The following is a 25,099-nucleotide window of genomic DNA, read 5'->3' as shown; positions in this document are numbered from 1 at the left end:
GTACACATTATTAAAATATTTGTACAGCTTTGCATTCATATCACCTGCTTGACTGATTTCATTAACTGTGACTTAATGTGTAAAACTACATTAAGTGTAATCATAACATTATTAATCATTATAAATCTAATCGCATTTACTTTTAAAATTTGAACGTGCAAAAGGACATATAAATGGCCCTTTATTTTAAGACATAGCCTATGCAAAATAATATTGGATTGAAACATCCATAATTTTAGTGTATGAATCATTTTAGTCGAGAAATGGCTGCCCACACAAAAATCCTGACTGCCCCCCAGTCCAGCAAGCCTAGTACCGGGCCTGGGGTGTAGTAGTGTGAGGTTAAAAGTACAATAACTTAAGTGAAGGGAGACCGCAGGCTCGTCCAGGGCGGGCACTAGTGACTCACATGGCGCCGGGACTGCTTAGGCTGTTATTAATACCTAAATTAACCTATTTATTGTGAAAACATTAAACCACAATGGAAGAGGCGCGGCACAGTCCAAAAAAACATGCATTTTGTGAACTGGAAATCCTAAATTTGCCCTACTAAAACTGTGGACATTAATTTAATTCTTAATAAATGGGGCTGTACAAAAATATTAAATACATTATATTTGCCTTTAAAATGGCCATTCAAGCTGGAATAGCGTTAAATTAAAAAAATCAATGTAAAGTAGCAGTTGGCCTAAATATTACTATATTTCTTAGAAAATAACGTTGCCAATGTTCAACAGATTTTTATGGACAGGAGCGCAGTAGTGTGAGGTTTAAAGCATGACAAGCTTTGGGTCGTTTGCCTGGTTATATTTGTAAAATTGTCACAGATTGACCTCTAGAGGTCAAGACGCGTTATAATTTGCCACTTGATTCATCAATTGCACTCGGTTCTAGATATTTGGAGGCCCTAGGCAAAATTTATGTTGGAGGCCCCTCACACCCCTCTAATTTTCAGAATAATCTGAGAAACTGTTTTTCTACCCTGTAAGAAATCAAAGCAACTGTAAACCTCCGTCACCACAACAAAAGGCCCGCCTCTCCCCTCATTCGATTGGACAATGGAAAGACATTATTGACCTTGGGCGCTTTTACGCTCAGCGCTTCTTCAAAAGCGCCTGCTGTGGCCAGTGGCAAAAACCGCAAGGCATTAGGCGCGCAAAAACAGCGTGCAAACGCTCCCTGCCCATACGCGCCTACAACTGCCATAAACGCGTTTGGTGTGATCAGCCCCTTACTGAACCAATATACAGTATAAAGTTATCTATTAGACTATGGATATATTCATGCATTTGCATGCCGCTTTTGCTAAGCAGGAAAAGAACGTGATAGCATGTCCACTCATGCGTCACTCAAAGTGGGTCAGCTGCAGAGATTTGAATGCTGTTCATCTAGCCTTCTTTAACTTCATGAGGCGCTGCAAGAACCGACAGGATGATATCAAAGCACCGCGAGAGCGAATCGAGAAATCATGCAGAGGAGTTTGCTTATCAATCGTTCTCATGTTACTTTGATGTCAAACGCCTGCGGCTCTTACGGCAGATAAAGTCGAACTCACCTTAAAACTGTATTTATTGCTGTCAGACTAGCGCACATGGATTTAGCAGTTATGGAGGCCTCCCTCCAAGCTTGAGGCCCTAGGCATTTGCCTACTCTGCCTATAGCTAGCGCCGGCCCTGCCCTGTCTTTGTTCATTCGTGTGTCTTTAGTTCATTACATATCTGTTTTCAAATAAATAAACGATAAACTTTTTTTCATTTCCTTCAAATTTTACAAATAAATAAATTGTTATCTAAATTTTGTTTCCCTTTCTTTTAAAAAGCAAAATGTTTCTCGTAAACATTTGCAAAGGCCAACGGGGGAGAAAAGTAGGCCTAATGTGTCTTAATATTTAATATTACTATATTAAAGTCCCTTTAATCTTTAAATTTGTATGTTTAGTACTTCAAGTTTAAAATGATCACACTTTTATTTGAGGTTAAACGTTTTTTATTTTTTTATTCGGATTGCAAAAGTCATACACCAAATCGCTGCTATGCCACAATGGGGGTATGCAAGAAAGTATTTTGGGGCCCCTTCCTTTAGATGATTGTTTGATTTTCATACCATATGTGTAGCTATATACAATTCCTCAGTTGAGGGCGTTTATTTAATTTTACAAGTCGCATTTGCAACAAAAAATAAATGTATGAAGCAAAAAATATTTATTCAAAAAAGAATACCATTTTAATCTGGAAAGGCAGAAAACATTCACGTGCCTCATTTTAAAGAGATCACTAATAGAAGAATAATGCATGGAGATGCATTTCTAAATCTATGGAAATTTATGAAATGCGCTTTGAAAGTCGCTGCTGTCGCGTTTTCCGGGCGTTTTTAGAAGCGAAATGTGTACAATTATGTTTAGCCTATAAAAGTTAATTCTTCAGAGTTCATGTTGATGATATAGTCCATCTAAAATGTTCTTATAGGAACTGACTGTATTCGTCAGAAAAACACCAAATAACTTATATTCTCTCTATGTCGCTGTTCTCTGCGTGTGTAATATGACGTTGATTTATACTGATTTATACGTTGAAGGGTGCGCCTGGCACGCCCGCGCACGTCCTTCGCCAGTGACAAATACATTGCAAAAAGCACAATCGGCTAAAGTTTTAAATATGACGTTGATTTTTAAAAGTCAAAAGCATGCCGCAATCAATTGTGCTGATGGGCCGGCAATTTTAATTTCTGTGCACTGAATGCTGTTTTTTGAAAAGCAAGTGATATACTCCATAATATGATTTTGCACATCCAACAACAACTATATTATTACAAAGATAATACTGCATTGTTGGGCATTCGGTAGCATATTGCAGTAGTTTATATTTGTTATTACGCAGAGATGCACGGTGTTCTTTTTAATGTTCTTTTTCTTTAATATTCACAACACTTATCAACAAAACATTGATTAAAGTTGAGAGGTAAATTATATTAAACGAAATTAATTTTAAGGAAGCAAACAAAACTTAAATTAAACTATTATGACCCACACCATTTCTACCGTCATAGCCTTCAATCCATTACAACGACCAATATATGGCGTTTAAAATTACAGTCTTAATAATCAAATTACATTGAAACAAAACATTAAGAACATTACAACAATATTTAAGCACAACAATACTCAAACATAAATATAAAACAGACATTCTCTATTAGGATACATGTTGAAAACAATCTGATAAGGCGTTTATAGCTGCACTAAGTTTACTATTTTGGGCAAAACCTCAAAAAAATGAATCACTTTCTCTTTGAAAATGATGCGCTGTCACATTAAAACCAGCTCTTGATCATTTAAAATTCAACACAATTACAATGGCTATAGACAATTCTCCTATTTCAGGTTTATTTAATATAGAGTCCACAATTGCAGAAAATAATATTTTTAACTACGCCTATTAAGTTATTGTCTTAGAAATGCAACAGTTGTCAGCAGTCGCTATATATTTCCTTAAATAAAGTCCTTGCTGTCCTTTTGTATTAACACAAATATTCTTCATTTTTCATGAAACATACAGTTTACGGATCAGCATAAATGCTTGGTTTGATATATATTTTTATTTTGTATAATCTGCAAAAAATGACAAGCACAAAAGGTTTTGACCTGGCATAATTCACTGCTAATGCCACAGTAAATACATATTAGCATTTACAAGATGACAAAGATCAGAAAAAATTGCTTATGTGGGAAAAATAAAACAATTGTCAAGAGATCACAACAAGCACAATATCGCGATTACAATATGTAATTGATAACCCATACTTATACCAAAATTAAGCTTTACTCTTTCCACCACCACTGCAACAATAAAACACAAGATGATCAAAATTAATACAGATGTAAAATATCAACTGTAAGGTATACATTTTAAATCAAAGTAAAACAGACTACAACGATATGCCATGAGTAATGAAAACTATGCAAAATTAATATATGAATCAAAAGATGTGTTAATTAATACCCGGATACCATATAGTTTTGATATAGGATTATGCAAGTTTATATGAATACAGAAAAGAATAAAAAGACAATAATAAATGGAGTATAACGTGTATAAATGTTTCTCCCAGTATGTGCCAGACCAGTGGTTACCTCTCAGATAATATCCCATACTTTCCAGAAACAAGAAGGAAAAATCAAAGACAATTTTTGAAACTGTTACTGTGTTTTACTATATCATATACTTTAAGTAGAGCTGTTTTTAGAGGTGGTATACCACGTGACAATTTCTAGTATTTTCTTAAATTGCAACACTGTTGGGGATTTTGTTTGGGGACAGCCAATAATACTCCATTGTTAATTCTTCATTCCGGCGCTTGATGCTGTCGGTCACCTCGTTTAGTTTCTTGCGGAATTTCTCAATGGCTTCCTTTACTGCTGGCTCTGTGAACAGCATATCTGGATACATGCCTAAGAACCGCTGTGGAAAAAAGCAAATTCTTCTGAGAAAAGAACAACAAAGGTAGCCTGGGTGCCAGCCGATCTTAGCCCCGCCCACAACATTTTGAGAACGGGAAGATCGGTCTGGGGTTTCTGCGTTGAGGAGCTACTATGCTAGACCCAAAGCTGGTCGAACCAATGAAATTGTCAGGGTGGGCTTTATACGATGATGGACAGATGATCAACAGTAACGTAATGAAGCACGTCACAAAAGGGCGCGTGTGATAAATCTGTTTACAACGAAATGGCTGCCGCTGTAAAATTCAGATGTGTGGATTCTTAAATTGAGTCTGTTCTAAAAGATATCGACAGAGCATTGATTTTAAAAGAGGAACAGAGAAACGCGAGCAGAGCATTTGTTTATGTTTTTGCCATCCTTCCTATGGGATTCGGCAAAAGTTGTTTGCAACTAAAATTGGTATCACGACGATGCAACTCGGCGTGCATGACGAGATGGATATAATTAGCGGTCGTTGCCAGCTTCTTTTCGGAAGCCCGGGATCGTGGTTGCTGAATAAGTGGAGGGACATGCTAGGCTCCAATATTTTCAAGCAAACGTAATGGGTATCGTCGTGGATGAAGTTCACCTAACGTACAAATGGTAAGAGATAGTCTTACTGTATGACTTAGTAAATACTTAATGTTGTGATATAAACAAAATGTTGTAAACATAGTAGGTGTTGATGTACGTTTGCTAACTCAGACTTAGTATAAACACAATGTTAGTGTCATTGTAGCGAAATAACTAACAGTTCGGTCAGGCTGCAAAAGACGTAATTTCAACATACGTCACACACTCCGTTGCTCTGATTGGTCGTAGGTCTATCCAATTGAGTGCAGAGGCATTTTTCGGTTGAGACACGCCTCATAATTATAGCTCAATGGAGCGGTATCAGACTCAAATTCTGACTAGAATTGAGTATGACAACGTCAGGCTACAACAAAGGACAATTTTACCTTAAAGAGACACAAGGCAGCATTTTTATGTTAATAAATCATCTTCGTAAGTCGGTATATGGTTAAATGACTCATTACATGACGAATGAAGACTCTCTCGCCCGCCCCTACCGTCTGTAGGAAGAATACCCCACTTGCAAGTTCGCTGTATCCGACCCGGTGTCCTTCAGTCTCGTCAAGTCTCAGATATAGAAAGCATTTACTCCCAGACACTAGGGGGAGCTAGTAGAGAAATAATACTCAGACTTGCCTTGTGTCCCTTTAAAAAATCATCACTTCTCGAAGCTCTGGAAAGTGGAGTGTGCTCTTGGAACTTGAGATTGCAAAATCAGTTTACAGGTACTAATACTTTTTATCTATTTATTTATTTATTTTGCCATATTTCTTTAAATAACTTGTATAATTAAGATTAGGATTAGATCAGCAGAGACAACCAATCAGAATCTTTAGAGTGTGTAATGATGGCTCAAGAACACTGGGATCCATTTTGCGGTGTTTATTAAAACAAACCAATCTGGCAAACAAATCCAAGACGTTAGGCAGAAGAGTAAACGGTAAACAGGCAGGCAGGTCAAACACAATAGGCAGTCCAATCCAGGCAAACAAGATACAGGGAAAATCCAAAAGGCAGCAAACAGATAAAAAGGCAGATGGTCAATAACAGGCAGTCAGAATAACACTCAGATATAACGCTCGGTATGCAGGGGTTAGCTGGCAATACTTTGCGCTAGCCCTAGGCTAGCTTGAGTCTTAAGTAGGGCAAAACAGGAAACAAGCAGAGAAGCAAGGGGCGGCGCCATGTTAGTACTCAGGCGAGGGCTCCCTCTGGTGGCGCGGTGGTATGGACGTTACAGAGCAAAACCTCAGGAACTGTGATGTCAGATTACAGCACAGTAAGAGTGATTTGATCTAGAAGTCATGGCGATTATAAGGCCGCATTTAGGCTACACTGCATGTTTGCAGATCGTATATGTCCTACTAACATGTAAACAGGAAAAAGCTCAGTTTCTGGCCTCTTTATTATGTGGACAATAATTGAATAAAAATCTGAAGCATGCATTTGCATCCGCAATGTAAGCGGACAGATCAGATAAGGATAATTATCAGATGTCAAACCTCATTTTTCTGGAACCGACTGAGGGCCCAAGTTATTCCTATAGCCGCAATGGAAGATTTACGGTCAGGCAAACAATCCATGATAAATTTCAGATCCGCTTCGCCCTTCTGTGTGGGAGGCGGCTTGCGCATGGTGGAAGGACTGTTGGGGATCCAGGCTTCCCAATCAAACTGGAACGCAAAGTTTACTTGCAGATGTTAGCTTATAGATGTCATCCAGTGCTTTGGCAAGCACTTTTTAATGATCCGAATGAGTGTTATCTCACCTGTCCAAAGTTGACAGCAGCATGTTGTGCTGAAGCGTTGAATATCACAGCAGTCAGGTACTCGGTTAGCTCCGCTCGAGTATTCAGAGACTGTGGAAACTCTGTGAAACAGTGGCAATATGCATTAATCTTGTCTTGTTATACACAGAAACATGCATATTCAAGAAACTGAACAGAATCATTCTGTTAAAGCTCAACCTGTACTCACTTTCACCCTCGGAATCAAGCAAGCCGAAGGAAACGTTCTTAACAAATCCTTGAATCTCCACATCTTTTTGAACCTTCTCATCTCCGGCATAGTAGATCTCAATTACATCAGAAACAAAACTACAGAAAGATCAGTAAGTATGACAAAGTTAACCCTGGAGGCCAAACATTTGCACTGGGCTACTTTTGACTAATAGTAGGGTATAGAATCTGTTGTTACCCTACCACCTACCAGTGTATTGCCTTCCAGATCATCATGCCATCGTCTCTATAATAGTAATTGGGTGCATTTTCCATTTCTCTAGCTTTTATGGTCTCAGGAAAACACAGGGACTTGAGGGTTAAAGTTTTCATGGCCCTTTCCATCAATTGATCAATCCCATTTCCAGTTATGCTACTACCCTGGAAACGGATAAATCAGTTAATAATTTACCAAAATATTTTCAAATTAACTATAAGCAAAATATTAAACCTATTAAAGTGACCATCTCTTGGAGATAACGGCCTGTGTTTACTTCACTTCTTTCGCTCACATAAGGGTCAGCACACCGCAGGACTTTTTCGTACTTTGAAAATGCATTCGTTCGTTATACTTCGGTTTATAAATAACAGTTCGGTTAATTTTCTGTACAGTTAGGGGAAGTTTTTAAATTGTTTGTTTACATTTCTAAACGTCAACAGTTTACATATTAAAAACAGTTTGCATGTTTCACAATTTTGAATAAAACATGCTTAACATTAAAACAGAAAATACAAAGTCTGGCAAAATTTCTTTGACTATCTCGCCTCTGGGGATTGGCGGACTGTTCTGGAACTGATGGATAGATGAGCTGCACATTCAGCTACACGGTCAGCGTTATTTCTCTAAATAAGTTTAGGTAACTTGTAAGTTTAGATAACATAAAACCAGCAAATTATTGCATGCACATACGGTACAAAGTATGATTGTTTATTTAGATTTCAGAATGAGCACGTTTGGCATTAATACTAAATATACTGCGGTCTGTCTGCTGATCTGATACTGTAATGAAGATGAATGTATAATAACTGATTAAAAACTAAAATGTACAACTTTCAGTAAATAACTATGTACATGCTTAGGATGTTTGTGTTGTAATAATGTACAAGGTAACTTCAGATATATAAACGAAGACTAGTAAAGTGATGTTTTATCATTGAAATCTGATCGCGTCCATTGATTTAATAGAATGTTTGGGTATACCAACATGGCGGCGCGGTGGCTTCACAGTTGTGACGTCATGCACAATCCAGTCATTTATATAGATCAGTGATCATACAGTGAACGAGCCGTTGTTGTTGAACGAGTTCAATTGCATAATTCATAAAATTGTGCATACAATGTAAACACAGCCAATGAAGCATTGATATGTGATGTTTAAGAAACCAGTCAAAGAGAATATGATCACATAAACAGAATTGTTTTGGATTCTAATGTTCTGATCTGTGAACATATTAAATTCTGTGAAAAACTACCTTGCCAAAAAAGCCGCCATCACTGATGAGTGTTCTACGGGCCTCTGCATTGATTGCAATTGTGAAACGGACATGAGGTGTCAGTAACTGTAAGAAGCAAACAAGTAGCATTAGAATAACAGGGCTCTTGGCATCAACAAACCAAACAGTGTCATTGTGCACCTTTAACAGCGCGCACCCAAAAATAAAATTATTTTCAACAAAAAAGAATGTAATTGCATAAAAACAAAGGTGATTGTGAACCATTTGATGTAACTGTCCCCTCCTATGATAACACGGTCTCACACCCATGGCGTCAATATTTGACGACACTTGACCATGCGTCAATATGTTGACGCGAAGGGTAGGAGCATCGCAAAACTTTTTTATTGACATAAACGTGGTCTATGTTTTTATAGTCATGACTTAAGGTTGCATGCATTGTTTCGTGACAGTGCCACCTAGTGGTCCCGAGATATGAACAATTATTTTTGCTTAAAACTCCTGCAAACCTAGATCCAAAACATGACAGTCATCATGGATAATTCTTTTCGGGGCTTGGAGTATAATCATTGGTGGATCCCATTTCACAGCACATTTCTGTCCAAGTTACCTTCAGACAAGAAGTGAATGGCAGAAAAGGACTCTCGAGTTTTGCATTGAATCTAAATATCATGACTGTGTATGGATAGTCATGTACCTTGTATACAGGGTGGGCTGTAGAGAGCTGTCTGTACATGGCCACTTCAAAAACCTCTGATATCAGATGTGTCTTGAGAAGGTGTGTGACCAGCTGGTGTACATTGAAGTCAGAAGATTTCACCCACATCTTGGCAAGCATCCAATCGTGTTCATTATCGTCTGGGAGAAAGATTGGACTCTTTTCCCCGGGTGTTTGACTGAGCTGTTTTAGCCAAGCAGACATTTTTTAGAAAACAAACTTTTTAATCAATAAATGAAGTCGCAGCAAAAGCACATTTTTTATTTGCGAATCATGTTTTCAGTCAACACTGATTCTTTTATAATGTACCTGAATGGCAATTGGCACAATTTGGTTCAGTTTGTTGTTGTACAGTAGGCAGATGGGTGCAGTCAAATAGTATGGTGTATTTTGGGTTTTATTGGCTGGCAAATCCTTCAAGATTTCATAATCTGCTATGTAGATGTTTCCTTTCTGTAAACACAGAGATATTTTATTTAGTGTACACAATAGTTTGGAACACAAGGTTTTTAGGTTAAAAAAACATTGAACCAAGACATTTACTAAATTATGTAAAGGATGTCTCAATACATCAACGAATCTTAGATCTGACTATACTGGCCAGCTATTCTAGTGATTTACGAGTTAGTGTTTCTGACCTCTATTTCCTCTTGTAGCGTGAGACCTCTCTGCAGAGAGCCCTTCACCATCTCATGTGTGACTGGAAATTTGTCTGGAAGTTTAGTACATTTCCTGATCATGACAGGATTGCAGCCATTCAAGAACTGATAGCCAAACATGTAATCCGTTTTCCAGTTTTGGATCACGTTCTCTGTCCAGTTGTCAAAAAGAAAATTGAGGCAACTGTCAAAGGCTTCACAGGTGTGAAGAAAATGTCCCTAAATTGTTAATTTTTCCAAAGCGATTGTGTTTAGATTTTGTTTAAATGAAGAAAGAAAAACAAACAACAATAACAACTATTAGTGATAAAGTAACAATTCAAACCCAGTAGAGTGTTCTTGGTTTCATCATTTGTAAATATCTTCTCAAGATCTGCAAAATCTTTCCAGGACTGAAAGGAATCTTTACATTTGGGCAAGTGTAACTCATTGAACCTATAACTGAATGCATATAGTACAATTATAGACAGGAAAATTCGGGGAAAATAATCTGTGAAATAAAAAAAAACTGTACTTACAACACATTCCCCTAAACTTACACTTTACATGTACTGGCGGAGAAGTCTGATTGCTTTTCTTCATCAAACTTAACGTCTAAAGGAAGTTTATCCAGTGTGGCTTCTATAGACTTAGGGAAGCCTGGGCGCCCTTTTGGGATCCAACTTCAACAAAAAATAACATCATATACTTTTACAATTACCTCAAAAATTACATTTAATTATTTTATTTTCTTTGTATATACTTTGTATATTCAAATTCTATTTAATATTGGTCCGGTTTCATAAACCGTGCATAGCCCTCAAGTTAATTAGGATATTTACATCATTTTTTTATAAAAATGCCTGGTGTGGGACAAAACAATGACAAGAATATATTTTAAGGTGATATTTTACTATTTTTGTCAGTGAAAGATATTTCCAGACAGCATTTCAGTCTTGAACTGATTATGCAAGTAAATTTAACCTACTTTTTAAAGTTTTGATTTGTTAAACAATTTCAACTTGTTTCAACAAGATAATTTGGTAAGATAAAGTATGATAAAAATGTATGTTTATGTTTTTTTTTACAGTGCAGTACACTACAGCTTGTGTTCAGTATATTTTTGGTTTTTTTTTTTGGAAAGAATGAATCAATGTTTTTCTTTAGAAAGGATTAATTAAATTGATAATAAATTGATAGTAGCAATTTCTTGGAATTTTTAAAGTCCCCCTGTAGTCAATCATTTTATCATTAAAACTCATTTTTGTGCATCATAATAGCATATGATAATTGCTTTACCCTTAAAAACAGCTTCTTCACACTTGCCTCATTATGTGTGGAGCTATGAATATGCTAACCCCACCTCTACTAGCATAACTGTGACCATAGATATTAATATGCAAATTAGTCCCCCGGTGCCAACTGGGATAATGTGATTGGGTTTTTAAACCGTGGAAATGTGACGGTCTTTGAAAACTTCAATTTTATAAATAAAATCTCAGCATGTTAAAAACACCACAGACATATAAACAATAATAAAAACTTGATTTTAACCAAATGGGGACTTTAACCTTTCATTCAAAGGATCCTAAAAATAAATATCACAGGTTCAAAAAAATATTAAGCATAATCTATTAAACTGTTTCCAACATTGATAATAAATTAGCATATCAGAATAGACTGCGTAAATAGAGGTATAATATCATTATAAAAAAATTATGTTCAAAACTGAAAATGTTTTATCAAACTGATTATTTCCTTTTTGGATTCCAGTTCTTCTTGTCTTTGCTTTTTAAGAAATTCGTTGTCATCCTGAGGCAATCGAGCTAAGTGAACATACAAAGAAATACATAAAACACAACTACAACAACAACAACAACTCTTCATTAACCGCTAGATAATGAAAAAAGTGAGTCTGTGCATACCACTGCCCTCTCTGATAATCACTTCATTTTTGTCTATCCAGCGATAACAGGGGAACTCAAAGCACTTTCCAGAGGGAGTTTTCACTTTGATTTGCTTACAGAACAACGGACAATTGTCTTGTTCAATTTTCACCAGGGCAATGTCTCCAAGATCCTTCGTTCCAGGGATTTCAACAGAGATCTCCTGTAATGACATCTTTTATACTGTTCATTATATGGGAAAACACACAAACATTCCTCACACAGGCTTTGGTGAGGAGATATTAATCCTACTTTTGAACTATCAGGGTGCCTGTGTTTTATAATTTTATCTCAGATGCAAGATTATTTTCTTTTGTCTAACGTTTATCATAAAAAAAGTTAGACAAGAAAATAAAATGTAATATATATGAAAGCAGTAATCATCAGACTGAAACCCCAGTGCCACTTCAGCAAATTTAAGGAAATTATGCGTTCAGCACCGACAAAACGTTGCACACCGTTTATTAAACCGAAACGGTGATGCATTTGCTACCCTGTTGTAATGACGCAAGAGTTGCAACTACGAAGGACATTCTTTGTGTCTTTTTAAATGTTTCTGAAGCCTGATGAAATCGTTATAAATACGTGTTTAATACTGTAAAATACCCTCGATATTTCACTGCACTTGCTGTCCAGAATGAAAGACAACATTCCAACGTAAACACATTGTATGAGCTGTCTCTTTAGTACCGTGTGGTTTATTAACATGTTGCTGCTGATTGGACTGCAGTTCTGACACACCCACCAAACAAGAGAAAACACATCTCAAACCCTGTTGCACATCGGTGCACACCGTTTCAAGGAAACATGCCGTTCAACACGGAAAGCGTAGCAAAACGTTGGTCACCGTTTTGTACTTGAACGTGCCCCAGTTCTACGCGTATTTACCTTGACAAATAAGGATTTATTCACAGTTGTGGAATGATTGTTTGAGTCCAGCAGCGTCAAGGAAAAATCCTTTATTTCCACACCACAAGTTGATACCAACACCTTGTAGATCAGATTTGTGTCTGCATGAAAGAAACAAATATAACAAAAAATTATGCAATTTTTTATTATATGGCACATTTTAAAACAACTGAAGTTGACCAAAGTTTTAAACATATGGGGATTCCCTGGAAATGACAGTAATAAAGTCTTTCGATGCAATCTACGTTATTTACAATATTTTTTTAAATAATCAGACATTAAATCGATTTAATTTTGATTCGATTTTCCCAAAAGTATCGTTAGCTAACTATGGTCGTTGAACTCTATTGGTAACAACAGAACTTGCGACCATAGCTGCTTTCGGGAAACGCACCCCAGATTGATTAGTACTCCACCTACCACGTGCATCATCAACTACCCAGTCAAGACTGTTTGCCGAAACACAACAAAAATGACTAATTCAGTTGTTTACACTTAAATGTATTTAATTAGCATATGTGGCAAATTTCCACATACAATTTTGACATTAGGTCAACTTAAAAAGAGTTTAATTGCATCCAACAAATATGATTACATACAGCTATATTAATGTAATAATTGAACGTGGAAATTTGCCACCTAGGGCCTAAATAAAATACATTTAACTGATGAGGCATTTTCATGATCTAAAAAAGCTTTCCAGACCTAACCACTGTAAATCATGAGGAAATCACATAATATTTTACGGCCCTATCAGGCCCGAGTTACCTGCTAAACGTGCTGTCAGCTTGCAATGCAAATGTAGTCAGGGCCCCTTTATCTTTAAAGGACACCCCGGAGAAGTATGCATGGCATTAAAGATATAAAAAGGTATAAAAGATATTAATTACTTTTATTTATTATTGCGTCAAAATGTATGTATACTATATGTTTAGTCAAAGTTTACTGTAGGAATACTAACAATTTATATGAAAACATACTTTATATAAACCATATCTTTAATTTCCAGTTAAATTGTCTATTGATGGCGGTGTTTGTAGAAATTTCGTGGGGTTAAACTAAATTAGTTCAAACGCAATTTTTTATGATACATTCTAAGACTTTATTGCTAGCATTATGTTATTCATGGCAGGTATAACTGTAAACTAGAAAAGGGAGTCCAAAATGTGTCATTTATGATGGTAAACTGAAATGCATTTGCTTAAAGCATGAGCAAGTAATCTTGATTATAATGGCATGATAACTAATATGAGCTTATTTAAGACGACACATTTTCTGATGTTTTGCAGACATGAATGTATTCATACAGGCTATCAAACAAATTAAAACATCAGCCAAAATAGCTTCTATGAAGCCTTAAGAAAATTGCTTTCGTCCCACTTTACTATTTTATTTTTATTTTAGGAAGAATACATTGTAAAAAATGTTGTTGTAAATAATTATGCAGCTGGTTGCCAGTAACTTACTGTAGAAGATAAAGACTGACTTCACGTTCATTTAACTTTGAACAAACTGTGCCAGTAAATAACATAAATGTAAACTCTACAGTAAGTTACTGGCAGCGAGTTGCCAGTATACTGTAATGTCTAGAGAAATGTTTTACAGTGAATTAAACGAGTCTGTAAATGTAATTTAATTTGTTTCAATTAAGAGAACTACAACATATACATTACATTATGCAAATTGTGGCAAATTTCTGCACCAATTAAATTGTACAAAAATAAAATAAATTGAAACAACAACAAAACTTTTTTTCGATAGAACACCCTCTGTCTGAGATAACTTCACTTTTAGGCAATTTAGTATCTCCAAGGTTTAAATTGTGCCGGGACATCCTCGATCTGGTCCGCCCCAGTATGCAATAAATTATAACAATGACATTTTTTTTTTTTAAATATGACATACAGACAGTTTACAACTAACATATTCACAAAATTTTCAACAAATAATCCTGAGGTCTTTTGCATCGGTCTACGCCCATCTTATCTATGTCAAAAACTGTCTTACTTTATAAGAAATTCATTGCAATCATATTTCATGGGAATCTGTGTTTTTTATTATTGTGATAATGAGAAAACTACACTGTAAAAAAGTTCTGTATTATGGCAACTATCTGCCAGTAACTTACTGTAGAGTTTACATTTATGTTATTTACTGGCAACAGTTTGTTCAAATTTAAATGAACATGAAACATTTTCAGTCTTTATCTTTCACATAAAGTCACTGTAAAAAATACTTTGCATCCTCAAAATCCCTTGCCGGATCAACCGGGATTTACAAGTCATTTCAACTTACTATTATTTATCTTGACTAGAGATGAGTTGTTGTAACTAAAGGTGAGTTGTTATAACTTAAAAAATTAAGTTGACTTTTTTTCAACTATATTTTATAAGTTATGACAACTCATCTCTGTTGAAATGACTTGTAAATCTGAGTTGATTTAACAAAACATTTTAAGGCAGCAAAGTATTTTTTACAGTGTGGCAACCAGCTGCATAACTGCAGCTAATTATTTACAGCTTTTCTATGTGTTATCCCTCAGCAAAAAATAAAATATTAAAATGTATAATTTATAAAAAGTAGTTTAATGATATGGCGCTGCTAGATTTTCTTGGACCCTGGCTAATTTGTACTCTTTGGACCCAAATACGTCAATACATTTCAATAATGTTTACAATTTAAATATTGCCAACATCGATCTACAAAACATTTTGTTTAGTATTTCGAAAGTCAGCCCTGACTCCTTTGAAATCATAATAAACCGACAAATAATGATCTATCTCAAAATGCTGTTCTCGTTGATCAGCAGAACCTTAATTTGCATACCTGCATACTCAGCTGCAGTTTCTGTTGATTGCATAACAGCCAGTGAAGGATCTTCTGTTTTCGATGTCATCATGAAGGTTTGCACTACTAGCGAGGGACTCCACTTTTATATGCAACGGGCTAAGAGCCTAGTCCATTGATGCCACTCTTGAATGGTTAATAGTTGCGATTACTGAAACCCCACCTAAAACGCCCAAGGCTCCTTTCTTTTAGATGCCGCCATACAATGCACAGAAGGATGATTTACCACAGAAGGTGGTTTTATTTCAAGATATTTCATTCATTCACAAGTTTCCTTTTATGTCACACATCCCAGGGATTTCCCTGATTGGTCTTACAGTCTATGGTCTTAATACTTGTAGCTGTGCGCCCATGTGCCGTTTCAAAAGCAGCGCTTTAATTCTGTTTATAAAATAAAAGACTATAAATGGAATTTGTATACTATTTAAATTGATGGATATAGAATGCACTGCATGTTGCATGCTAATTTTGTTTAAAAGTATGATCAATCTAAGTCTACATGTCATACTAGGTAGGAAGGAACTTCTAACCACAGCTGGAGAGCAGTCGTTTAAACCACAAATTTGCGATGCAGTTTACGGATGTCCGCTGAAACGATGGTTAAGGAAACATTGTTAAACTTTGTTTCCCAAAAGCATTGTTAGCTATACTATGGTGGTTCAGCAGCAGGGGCGGTTCTATGATTTCATTCTTAGGGGGGCTTAGCCCTCAGTAATGATGTTACAACAGCATTGTGATGCCTTTTTGTGAATTAGGACCAGTATTATTATATTAATTAGTATTAATATAATTAATTTATATACATATACTACTCTTTTATACAGTTCCAAGCCATTATGTTTTTTTATTTATCTAAAAAAATACAAAAAATAAAACAATTACACTGTTGTAGTAATGATCACCAAAACTCTTAAACAGTTATGAAGGTATACATTTATTTATTACTCAGAGGCGCACCTTGTCAACAGGCAAGGCAGGCAACTGCTTGGAGGCCCGAGCCGCTAGGGGGCCCCCGAGACTCTCAGCACGTTTGCTGGGGGGACAAGCGAGAATTTCGTCCATAGAGATCATAGACTGTAACAAAATATGGACGTAGTGTCCGTGACGTCACTTTAAAGCTTAATATCATTTAAACGGATGAGTAACAAAAAATCACCCCTCTATTAGCAATACAGACCAAAAACACTTTTTGTACCAGGCTGTAAACATATTATTTCTACTGTAAAGTTGGGCATTTTAACATGGAGGTCTATGGGAATTGACTCCCTTTTGGAGCCAGCCTCAAGCTGCCAGTCGATGAATTGCAGTTTAAGTCCCTTCCATATTGGCTTCATTAGAGAGATAGGAAGGTTGCCCCTCGATAGATATTGAATGATGTATTACGTGATTTTACATGCTCCTGTCCTGTTGTACAAACAATATATCTGTCCATGTATGCTATCTGACTGTGTTCAAATGCAGGGCTCTCAAGTCTCACGCATTCACTGAAATGCGTGTCTCATGACAAATGCGTGAATCCACACATATATATTTTAAAAACAGTTTGGACTAGCATATGTTGCATTTTGGTGCTGGTTTGCTAGTGAACACCAGCTAAAGCAGCATAAAACCAGCATCAGCACCAGCATCCCAAGCTGGTCATACCAGCAAGATTAGCATATGTTGTGTTTTGGTGCTGGTATGCTGGTGACCACCCATAATTCCCATGCTGGTTTGATGCTGTTTTTTTCAGCAGGGCAATCCAATCAGCAGCAACATGTAAATGAACCTTACGGTACTAAAGAGACAGATCGCACAATAGGTCCAAGTTGGAATGTCGTCTTTCATTCTGGACGGCAAGCAGTGTCTGTAACATCGAGGGTATTTTACAGTATTAAACACATATTTATAACGAATTTATCAGGCTCCAAAAACATTTTAAAAAAGAACACAAAGCATGGCCTCTCAGCTACCGTAGTTGCAACTCTTGTATCACAACAGGGTGGTCAATGCATCACTGTTTCTATTTAAAAACATTGTGCAACGTTTTGTCGGGACTGAACGCAGCCCAAGTCAGATGCATGATTCAAATCACACAATTCTGATAGGCTACTCTTCTTCTTCTTTTGTGTTTAATGATGTTTGGCAAACCAGCTTTTGGTGCATTTCCGCCCCCTACTGGGATGGGGTGGGAAAATTTAGGATGTTGGAAGGTAAAATACTACTATATACAAAAATTAAATATAATAAAAAAAATTGATATGCTACTCTGAAACATATTTACTTTATAAGTTAAGAGGTTAAGAAAACTGATTGTTGATTGAAGTGTACAACATTTAGTTGAAGTCATTAGCAGAAAGTGGAAAGTATTTAACTCTAAAACTTGGTAAAAATAGTATTATTCATCAGCGTCTAGTATAGTAAAACACCAAAACATCAAGTTCTACAAAAACATACTGACTTAACGTTATGTTGACGTAAAATTTAATTGCGCTTTATTACAAAGTGCATTTCTAAAAGTGCACTTACTGTAAGTGTGTTGAATAAATTTGTTTCTCAATTTTTTTCTGTTTTTTAAACCATTTTCGCTTGGGTTTAAGGTTAGATTTTAGATTTGCTTAATGATGTTATTTAATATACAGGTTTCTCCATGTTTTTGTCCATAGCAAAAAAATTGAGAAACCAATAAATAAAATGACAAAAAAAGGGGATGGGAAGGACTGGCGTATCATATGCACGCCAAAGTGGAATTTGGCGTATGTATTCCACGAGTTTTACACTTCGTGCTATTTATACGCATCTTCAGGAGACTGTGCTTATTTTCATACATTTGTCAAAAAAGTAGAAGGTTAAAAAGTGTTTAAAACAGTTTGTAACAAGAAATGTATTTCTTAAACAACTGAGTTTAAAACATACTTTTAACATTACAAATGGTGGCCTATATAAAGTTTTTAAAAGAGTAAAGTTTTTTAAAAATGTTTAGTTTTAAAAAGGGTTTTAGAAAAAAGCTTAGTTTTTTTTTTTTTTTAAGGGTAATAGTTTAAAATGTTAATAGTTTTAAAAGGTTTACTGTATTTTTAAAAGCAAAAACACATAGTTGTGCTACGGACGGTTTTACAATTTATTTATATTATATTTAGTTTTTTTCCCCCTACTGTTATATTATTTATAAAAACTATATGTTTCAGATGAATTATATCATTACAAAGGGATTATTCATTTAAATCAATAAATGAACCAAACAATTACCGTGACGTAGTTTTATTCTACCCTACAACATGATATCATATTATGTATAATATATGGTATGATATTACTAATGTGTCATTATTAACCTTCGTTTTATTTTATAGTTGGAAAGAAAAATCTATACATTTTTCACATCTTTCTAAACATCATCCATATGTGTATGAGGTTACAGGACTGGTGTTTTTAATCTATTTTATTATTATTATTCAGCTATGTTGTGTGCATTTTCGGAAAAAACGTATTTAGAATATTATTATTTAACCTAATTCCTAGAACTAAATATACCACACCTAAGAAACAGCTAGAAATTATCTACTCGAAACAGACATGGGTAGGGCAGTGGCGGATGCAGAACGTGACATATGGGTGGGCCTGAATCTATGGGTGTCACTTTTGAATAAGAAACTATAACAAGCCTATAAAATTCGTCGAAACTTCACGAATCACAAGCGTATTGGTGAAAACACTCATTTAAACAGCATACACACACACACATACCCGAACTTGACTGCACATCACATTTTTGACATTATTGATACTTTAAATCGTAATACAACGGTAATACAACGTGACATTAATTAAACCTTTTTGGTAAAAAGTTATTGGGCTGTCATATAGCATACAAAAAAGAACCTGCACACAGTGACAAAAAATATAAATGAACACAAAAAAACGAATACTTTTTAAATAGCCTATTAAAGTGTTTATTACAAATAAATTAGGCTACTAAATGGTTAAAATTAAGCTTCTAACATCATATTCTCTTCATGAAAATCACTAAAAATATATTTTCGTTCTCACATATTTAAGTTAACTTACTAAATAAATAAAGAAAAAAGGAATTGCTGGAATAATGTTAGACTCTGAGGTTAAACGAAATGACAAATAAATAAACATTTACTTCACTTTAGGTTAACAGATCCTACCAATGCATTTTAGTCGCCTATACAACAATCAAAAGCTTTTAACATTATAGACGGTTTCAATGGAAGCACGTGATACACGTCTAGATCCGAACCTTACTTCCGGTTTCGTTTTTTTTAATGCTCTGACTAGTTGCTAAACTGATCTCTTGAACAAATGCCTCGTCGAAAATAACAAATGTTTTGGTTTCCTAATCTATGTGTTGTTTTTTTGCTTGTTATATAAATAAACTACGTTTAAAGAACTTTGTTGTTATTTATTCTTAGCGGAGTTTACCGGAAGCTAAGTGCAGCCACTTGTTTATGTTGTTACTGCTGAAACGGTCTATATATTCATTCTCTTAAGTTACTAAATGAAGAAAAAGAAAAATCACACGCTAAAACAATATTAGTCTCTGCAAACGAAATTACTGTTATTTCTTTAGTTTAAATGACTAAAGTTCGCACAAGAGCAAGCGGGTAGCCTACACGTGAAGAGCGGAGCAGAGTAGCGCGCATATCAGACGTGAACACGAAACGAATAATGGATTTAATTATGCTTTCACTTAATTTCCTGACAGTTTCACTTGCTAGTGAGGATAGTAATGACTGACTATAATATAATTTATATATTCAAACGTGTTTTACAAAAACAAGAAACTTTTTTCGTGTTCATATTGCTTTGTTTTAAAAAATGTTTTAAAAAATGTTTTAATTTTTTTTTTAAATATTCACATCCTATGACACAATATTACTTACAACGTTTTAAAACAATATTGAATTGAATTGAATATCCCTGTTTTGTTACTAGCCTTTTCTTATTTATTTTATTTTTGTAGACCTATTTATCTTACTTTGTAAGAAAAGAAACATTCATAAAGTGTCCACATTATTCTAACAATCTGTAGATTAACCAAAAACCAATGAGTAAATCAAAACTAAATTAATATAAAGAATTATACATTGAAAACACAGTTATTTAACGTTTGGTTTAAATGAAACATAGATATAGTGGTGCGGACGTTTCTCACGGACCCTCTTACAGGTCAATCATTTTGTTAAAAACTCTTGCTAAAACTACCTTACCGTACTTTATTCTGTTTACTAAAACTTTGTTGGTTTTCTGTTTGATAATATAACTAAATGGTAAAACCGTCCGTAGCACAACTATGTGTTTTTGCTTTTAAAAAATATTATACCTTTTAAAACTATTAACATTTTAAACTACTAACTAAGTTTTTTTCTAAAACCTTTTTTTAAAACTATTATATCCTACATTTAAAAAAAACATTTGTAATGTTAAAAGTATGTTTTAAACTCAGTTGCTTAAGAAATAGATTTCTTGTTACAAATTGTTTTAATCACAATCTTCACCTTTATTGACAAATGTATGAAAATGAAAGTACATGTTCTAAACACTTCTTTCCTACTAAAAACAACCCCCTTTTCACACAAATGTTGCTATTCTCCAAAAATGAAATGTCATTGGGAGGGGCACACACAGCAGAAGGAATAGGAGGGGGCTGTGAGGTGGTTTTCAAACTGGGGTCTGGGGCCGAGATTCATGTTTAAGCTTTTAGTAAGCTTTTTAGTTTAAGCTTTAGTGTTTTCTCTAAAAACATGAAGTGAATGAACCACATACAAGGTTTTATCCTGCTTTACAACTGTTTGTATTTAATTGTATTCATGTATCAGAGTATAATACTGATTTCAGTGTGCAAAATTGTGAGTATCAAACCTCTTTTGGGGCTGAAAAGCAATCAGTGCTGAAAAGCCTCTTACAGGCAGCCGATGCAGGAGAAAGTGCATTAGACCTTCTTGACACTGTCAGTCCAAATCCGATTTTGGTGCATCAGATTTGGACTGACACTGGTTATGTTTACATGCACAAAATGTTGTCAATCCGACTGAATTTAATATGATTGAAGGTTACGACGATACAGTTTACATGCACCCTAAACATTGCAATCTGATTAAAATGTTCGTTTGCATGTACATTCTATAGAATCCGAACAGACCGTCTGCGAGAGCGCACAGCCAGATTCGTGTATCAGAACCATCCCAAATGGACATTCAAAACTAGCCCAAAAGCATCCCAATGACTATCCACAGCCCAAATACCAATAACTAATGAACGAAATCCTTTCATCTTTAACCCGCAGGAAAAAAACTGTTGGAAACAGTTTAAACAGTAGCGCAAATCTAAAGTCGAAAAAAGCACAGGATCTCTGGATTAAAGTCAAAGCGGAGTTGGAGTAAGTTGTGTACAAGAAGTTTTCAGATGTTGGTAATGAAAATACACTTTTCAAAAGGCACAACGCTCTTTTGTTGCTTTATGTAGTAGCCTAATGTTTTAAAAGTAAACGTAAACGTGGCAGAATGTACATCGCATGACCCCAGTAACCATACCTTAATAATGCATGATGCCACTGCCTTGCTATTGCGTGTTTCTGTGACGAGAATCATGTGATAAGAGTTTAATATAAGACGTGAACTTGAGCACAAATGTTCTGTGCATGTGCACAATGTTTTTTCCATCCGATTGAGAAAATACTACGATTCACGCGTTTACATGTGTACTTTTCTCCTGCAGATCGGATCACACATCAGAGTACACCACCCCCTTCAATTTGATCCAAATTTTGCATCCAATTGTCCTCAATTGTATTGATTAAGGTGTATACATGAAGGCTATTCAATACGATTGAGCCGTCAATACGATTACAAACAGATTATTTGGTTGCATGTAAACGTATCTGTGAACAAGGTCTTAGTCTTGATAGAGAGGTTGCAAATAGCAGGGAACGTGAGCAGAGATTCCCTGATGCCAGATATCCATCCAACTCTTTGCTGGCTTCAGTGTGTTGTCGGTTTCAAAGAAGCGAAAAAATCTTAATCCACAGATGAACTGGTGGCCAATTCCTTAGTGTTGTCCGAAGGCTCCAGAACAAATAAACAAAAATGGTATTGAATTGAATTGAATTCCTGTTTTGAGTGTGCTTGTAAAATCTTGTTTCATCGTTTAAGCGATTAAATCTCTTGAGTAGACACTGTCTCTTTAGATGCGAGGGCAAAATAGCACTTTATGGCCTTCCACAGAGCATATCAGGAAACAGTGGTTAGAATTTATGTTTAATACGGTTCCGGCACAATCCAGTAAGAAGTTGTTTTTATGTTCACGGCATATAGGTTGACTGCTTAATGAACCATAACGAATTTGAAGCTGGATTTGCACGACGTCTCCTCTGGAAAGTTGGATTACCGTGCACTTCTGGATCACAGGCTGTAAGTATTCAAGTTTATTGTTTACCTTTTACGTTAACCTGAGCTTAACGTTATGTGCATGTAGCGCGAGCTTGCAAGGGAATGTTTTTGTGTTGTTATATTGTATTTCATAAACCAAGTGCCATATTTGAATTATGCAGACTATCGGTTGTTTTTATTGTTTTAATTCGTTTTTAGATGTTGATTTAGACGTGTTTACAAACTTGCTACCAGTTACCAGCTACCTTTACTGTTATCGGTAAAGTTTGTTCTTATGATCAAACTCAAGAAACTCCAGCCCAGTCTCCTGAAAATGCGTATAAATTGCACGAAGTGTAAAACTCTTTGGCGTGCATATGATACGCAAGTCCTTCCCATTCACTTAAACGGGGCATCTTTTTTGGTCGTTTTATTTATCGGTTTCTCATTTTTTTTGCTATTTTTTACCATTTTCGCTTGGGTTTAGGGTTAGAACAACTTTTTGTTATATAAAAATGACATCCTAACCCAAACCCCAACTCTTACCCCAACTCCAAGCGACCATGGCTTAAATATGGAAAAAAACATTGAGAAACCTGTATATTAAATAACCTCATTAAGCAAATCTAAAATCTAACCCTAAACCCAAGCGAAAATGGTTTAAAAAACAGAAAAAAATGAGAAACCGATAAATAAAACGACAAAAAAGATGCCCCGTTTAAGTGAATGGGAAGGACTTGCGTATCATATGCACGCCAAAGTGGAATTTGGCGTATGTATTGCACGAGTTTTACACTTCGTGCTATTTATACGCAACCTCAGGAGACTGGGTTGAAGTAAACACATCATGTGTGTTGCTAATGTTGGGGCAAGTACTATGTAATACATGAACGTTTTAATGAATAGTCTAACGATTTATAGTCGTTATACCCTATTGTTATAATATGTCTTTTTTACTAATTAAATGTTTGTTTTATTTGTCTATTTCCTAGAATCGCAGCAGGACACATCCTTCTACACTGTAGGCAGCAGTAGACATGATGTAACTGCAAACATGCAACATCAGCGGGCACACAGTACGAGGAGTCAGATTGGCATATGAGGAGCAAAGGTACACTGAAAAAAATGATTCATTGAGTTTAATCAATTTTTAATGTAAGTGGTTGCAATCACTTTATTTAAGCTACATTTAAACAAAAGTTTTATATTTTATTTTACGTTACTAATCTTTTTTGTTTAAATGTAGCTTAAATAAATTGATTGCAACCACTAACCTTAAAAAAATTGATTAAATTCAATGAATCATTTTTTCAGTGTATGTAACATATATGAGGTATTAGTGATACCACTTCCAGTCTTGTATAACTGATGATGACAACGTTTTGTTTCCTCTGCATAATCATAGGGATTGGGAACTGTGGGCAGTGGTGTCGTTTCACTATGTTTCCATCACCTGATTCTAAGATTTGCAGCAAAAAAAATTATTTCCCCATATATTGGAATGCTGTGCAGGTATTTAAGTATTTTAGTAACTGTGTTAAATAAATTAGTAGGGGAGACCGGGGTTGGTTGACACAATTTTTACTCATTCATGAATTGCTCATCTTCAAAAAATCTTTCAGCAGTAATTCCTACATGAAATGAAAGCTTGGGGTCTTGGCTTTAAATGTGTATACTTTTTACTTTTAGAATGATGGTTAATTACTTCCAGTTACAATACAAAGACACTCTGACACAATGTCAGAGAGGTTCGATAGGATCTCAGTGATAAATTGGGATCTGAAAAGATAATGTGTAACTTTTTAGTTTTTTAAAGCTCACGTAACACACGCTGTTTCTGCATTTCTGATATTAATCTGGAGTACCTATGGAGTAGTATGACATCCTTTATATCTCTGAAGAGTCTTTAGTTTAATCAGATTTATAAAAGAAAGATTAGCTTTAACGAATCTTTCCGATAACGTACGAAAAAAAGGAAGAAGGAGGAGTTATAACACGGGAGGAGCGAGTAGGAGTCATACAACACTATACAACACTGTTTTAACTGATGATTCACTACATGTTCGTGTGATTTATATAATATACACGCGCCTATTTCCAACATAAGACAGAAGTCTTACTTACCACGTGTAACTCGTCATGACCCGGTTCTGAAAATCCACCGCATCA

The 25,099-nt window shown here is 35.4% G+C and overlaps 1 protein-coding gene across 1 annotated transcript; it reads right to left on the bottom strand.

The window, feature by feature from the left end:
• Positions 1–3,575: 3,575 nt before the first annotated feature.
• Positions 3,576–15,697, bottom strand: LOC141349081 (polyunsaturated fatty acid 5-lipoxygenase-like). The gene is made up of 15 exons (XM_073860723.1): positions 15,537–15,697; positions 12,690–12,811; positions 11,781–11,964; positions 11,605–11,681; positions 10,416–10,540; positions 10,202–10,317; positions 9,856–10,028; positions 9,527–9,670; positions 9,197–9,400; positions 8,518–8,604; positions 7,256–7,425; positions 7,025–7,143; positions 6,817–6,917; positions 6,551–6,721; positions 3,576–4,457 (listed from the first exon to the last, which is right to left on the bottom strand). The coding sequence occupies exons 1-15, from the start codon at positions 15,607–15,609 to the stop codon at positions 4,278–4,280; spliced, it is 2,046 nt and encodes a 681-aa protein (XP_073716824.1). The 5' UTR covers positions 15,610–15,697; the 3' UTR covers positions 3,576–4,277.
• Positions 15,698–25,099: the final 9,402 nt, after the last annotated feature.

Source organism: Misgurnus anguillicaudatus, chromosome 22, assembly GCF_027580225.2.
Source record: "Misgurnus anguillicaudatus chromosome 22, ASM2758022v2, whole genome shotgun sequence".
Classification (NCBI taxonomy): Eukaryota; Metazoa; Chordata; class Actinopteri; order Cypriniformes; family Cobitidae; genus Misgurnus; species Misgurnus anguillicaudatus.
This window is presented reverse-complemented; position numbering and strand designations above follow the sequence as displayed.

What these genes read in the sequence shown, in the direction of transcription:
- LOC141349081 (XM_073860723.1), bottom strand. Translation starts at nt 15,609, where the DNA reads ATGATGACATCGAAAACAGAAGATCCTTCACTGGCTGTTATGCAATCA. An exon ending in ATAAATCCTTATTTGTCAAG is followed by an intron (nt 11,965 to 12,689) that starts GTAAATACGCGT and finishes ATGTCATTACAG; the next exon opens with GAGATCTCTGTTGAAATCCC. An exon ending in CAGCCCACCCTGTATACAAG is followed by an intron (nt 8,605 to 9,196) that starts GTACATGACTAT and finishes TGCTTCTTACAG; the next exon opens with TTACTGACACCTCATGTCCG.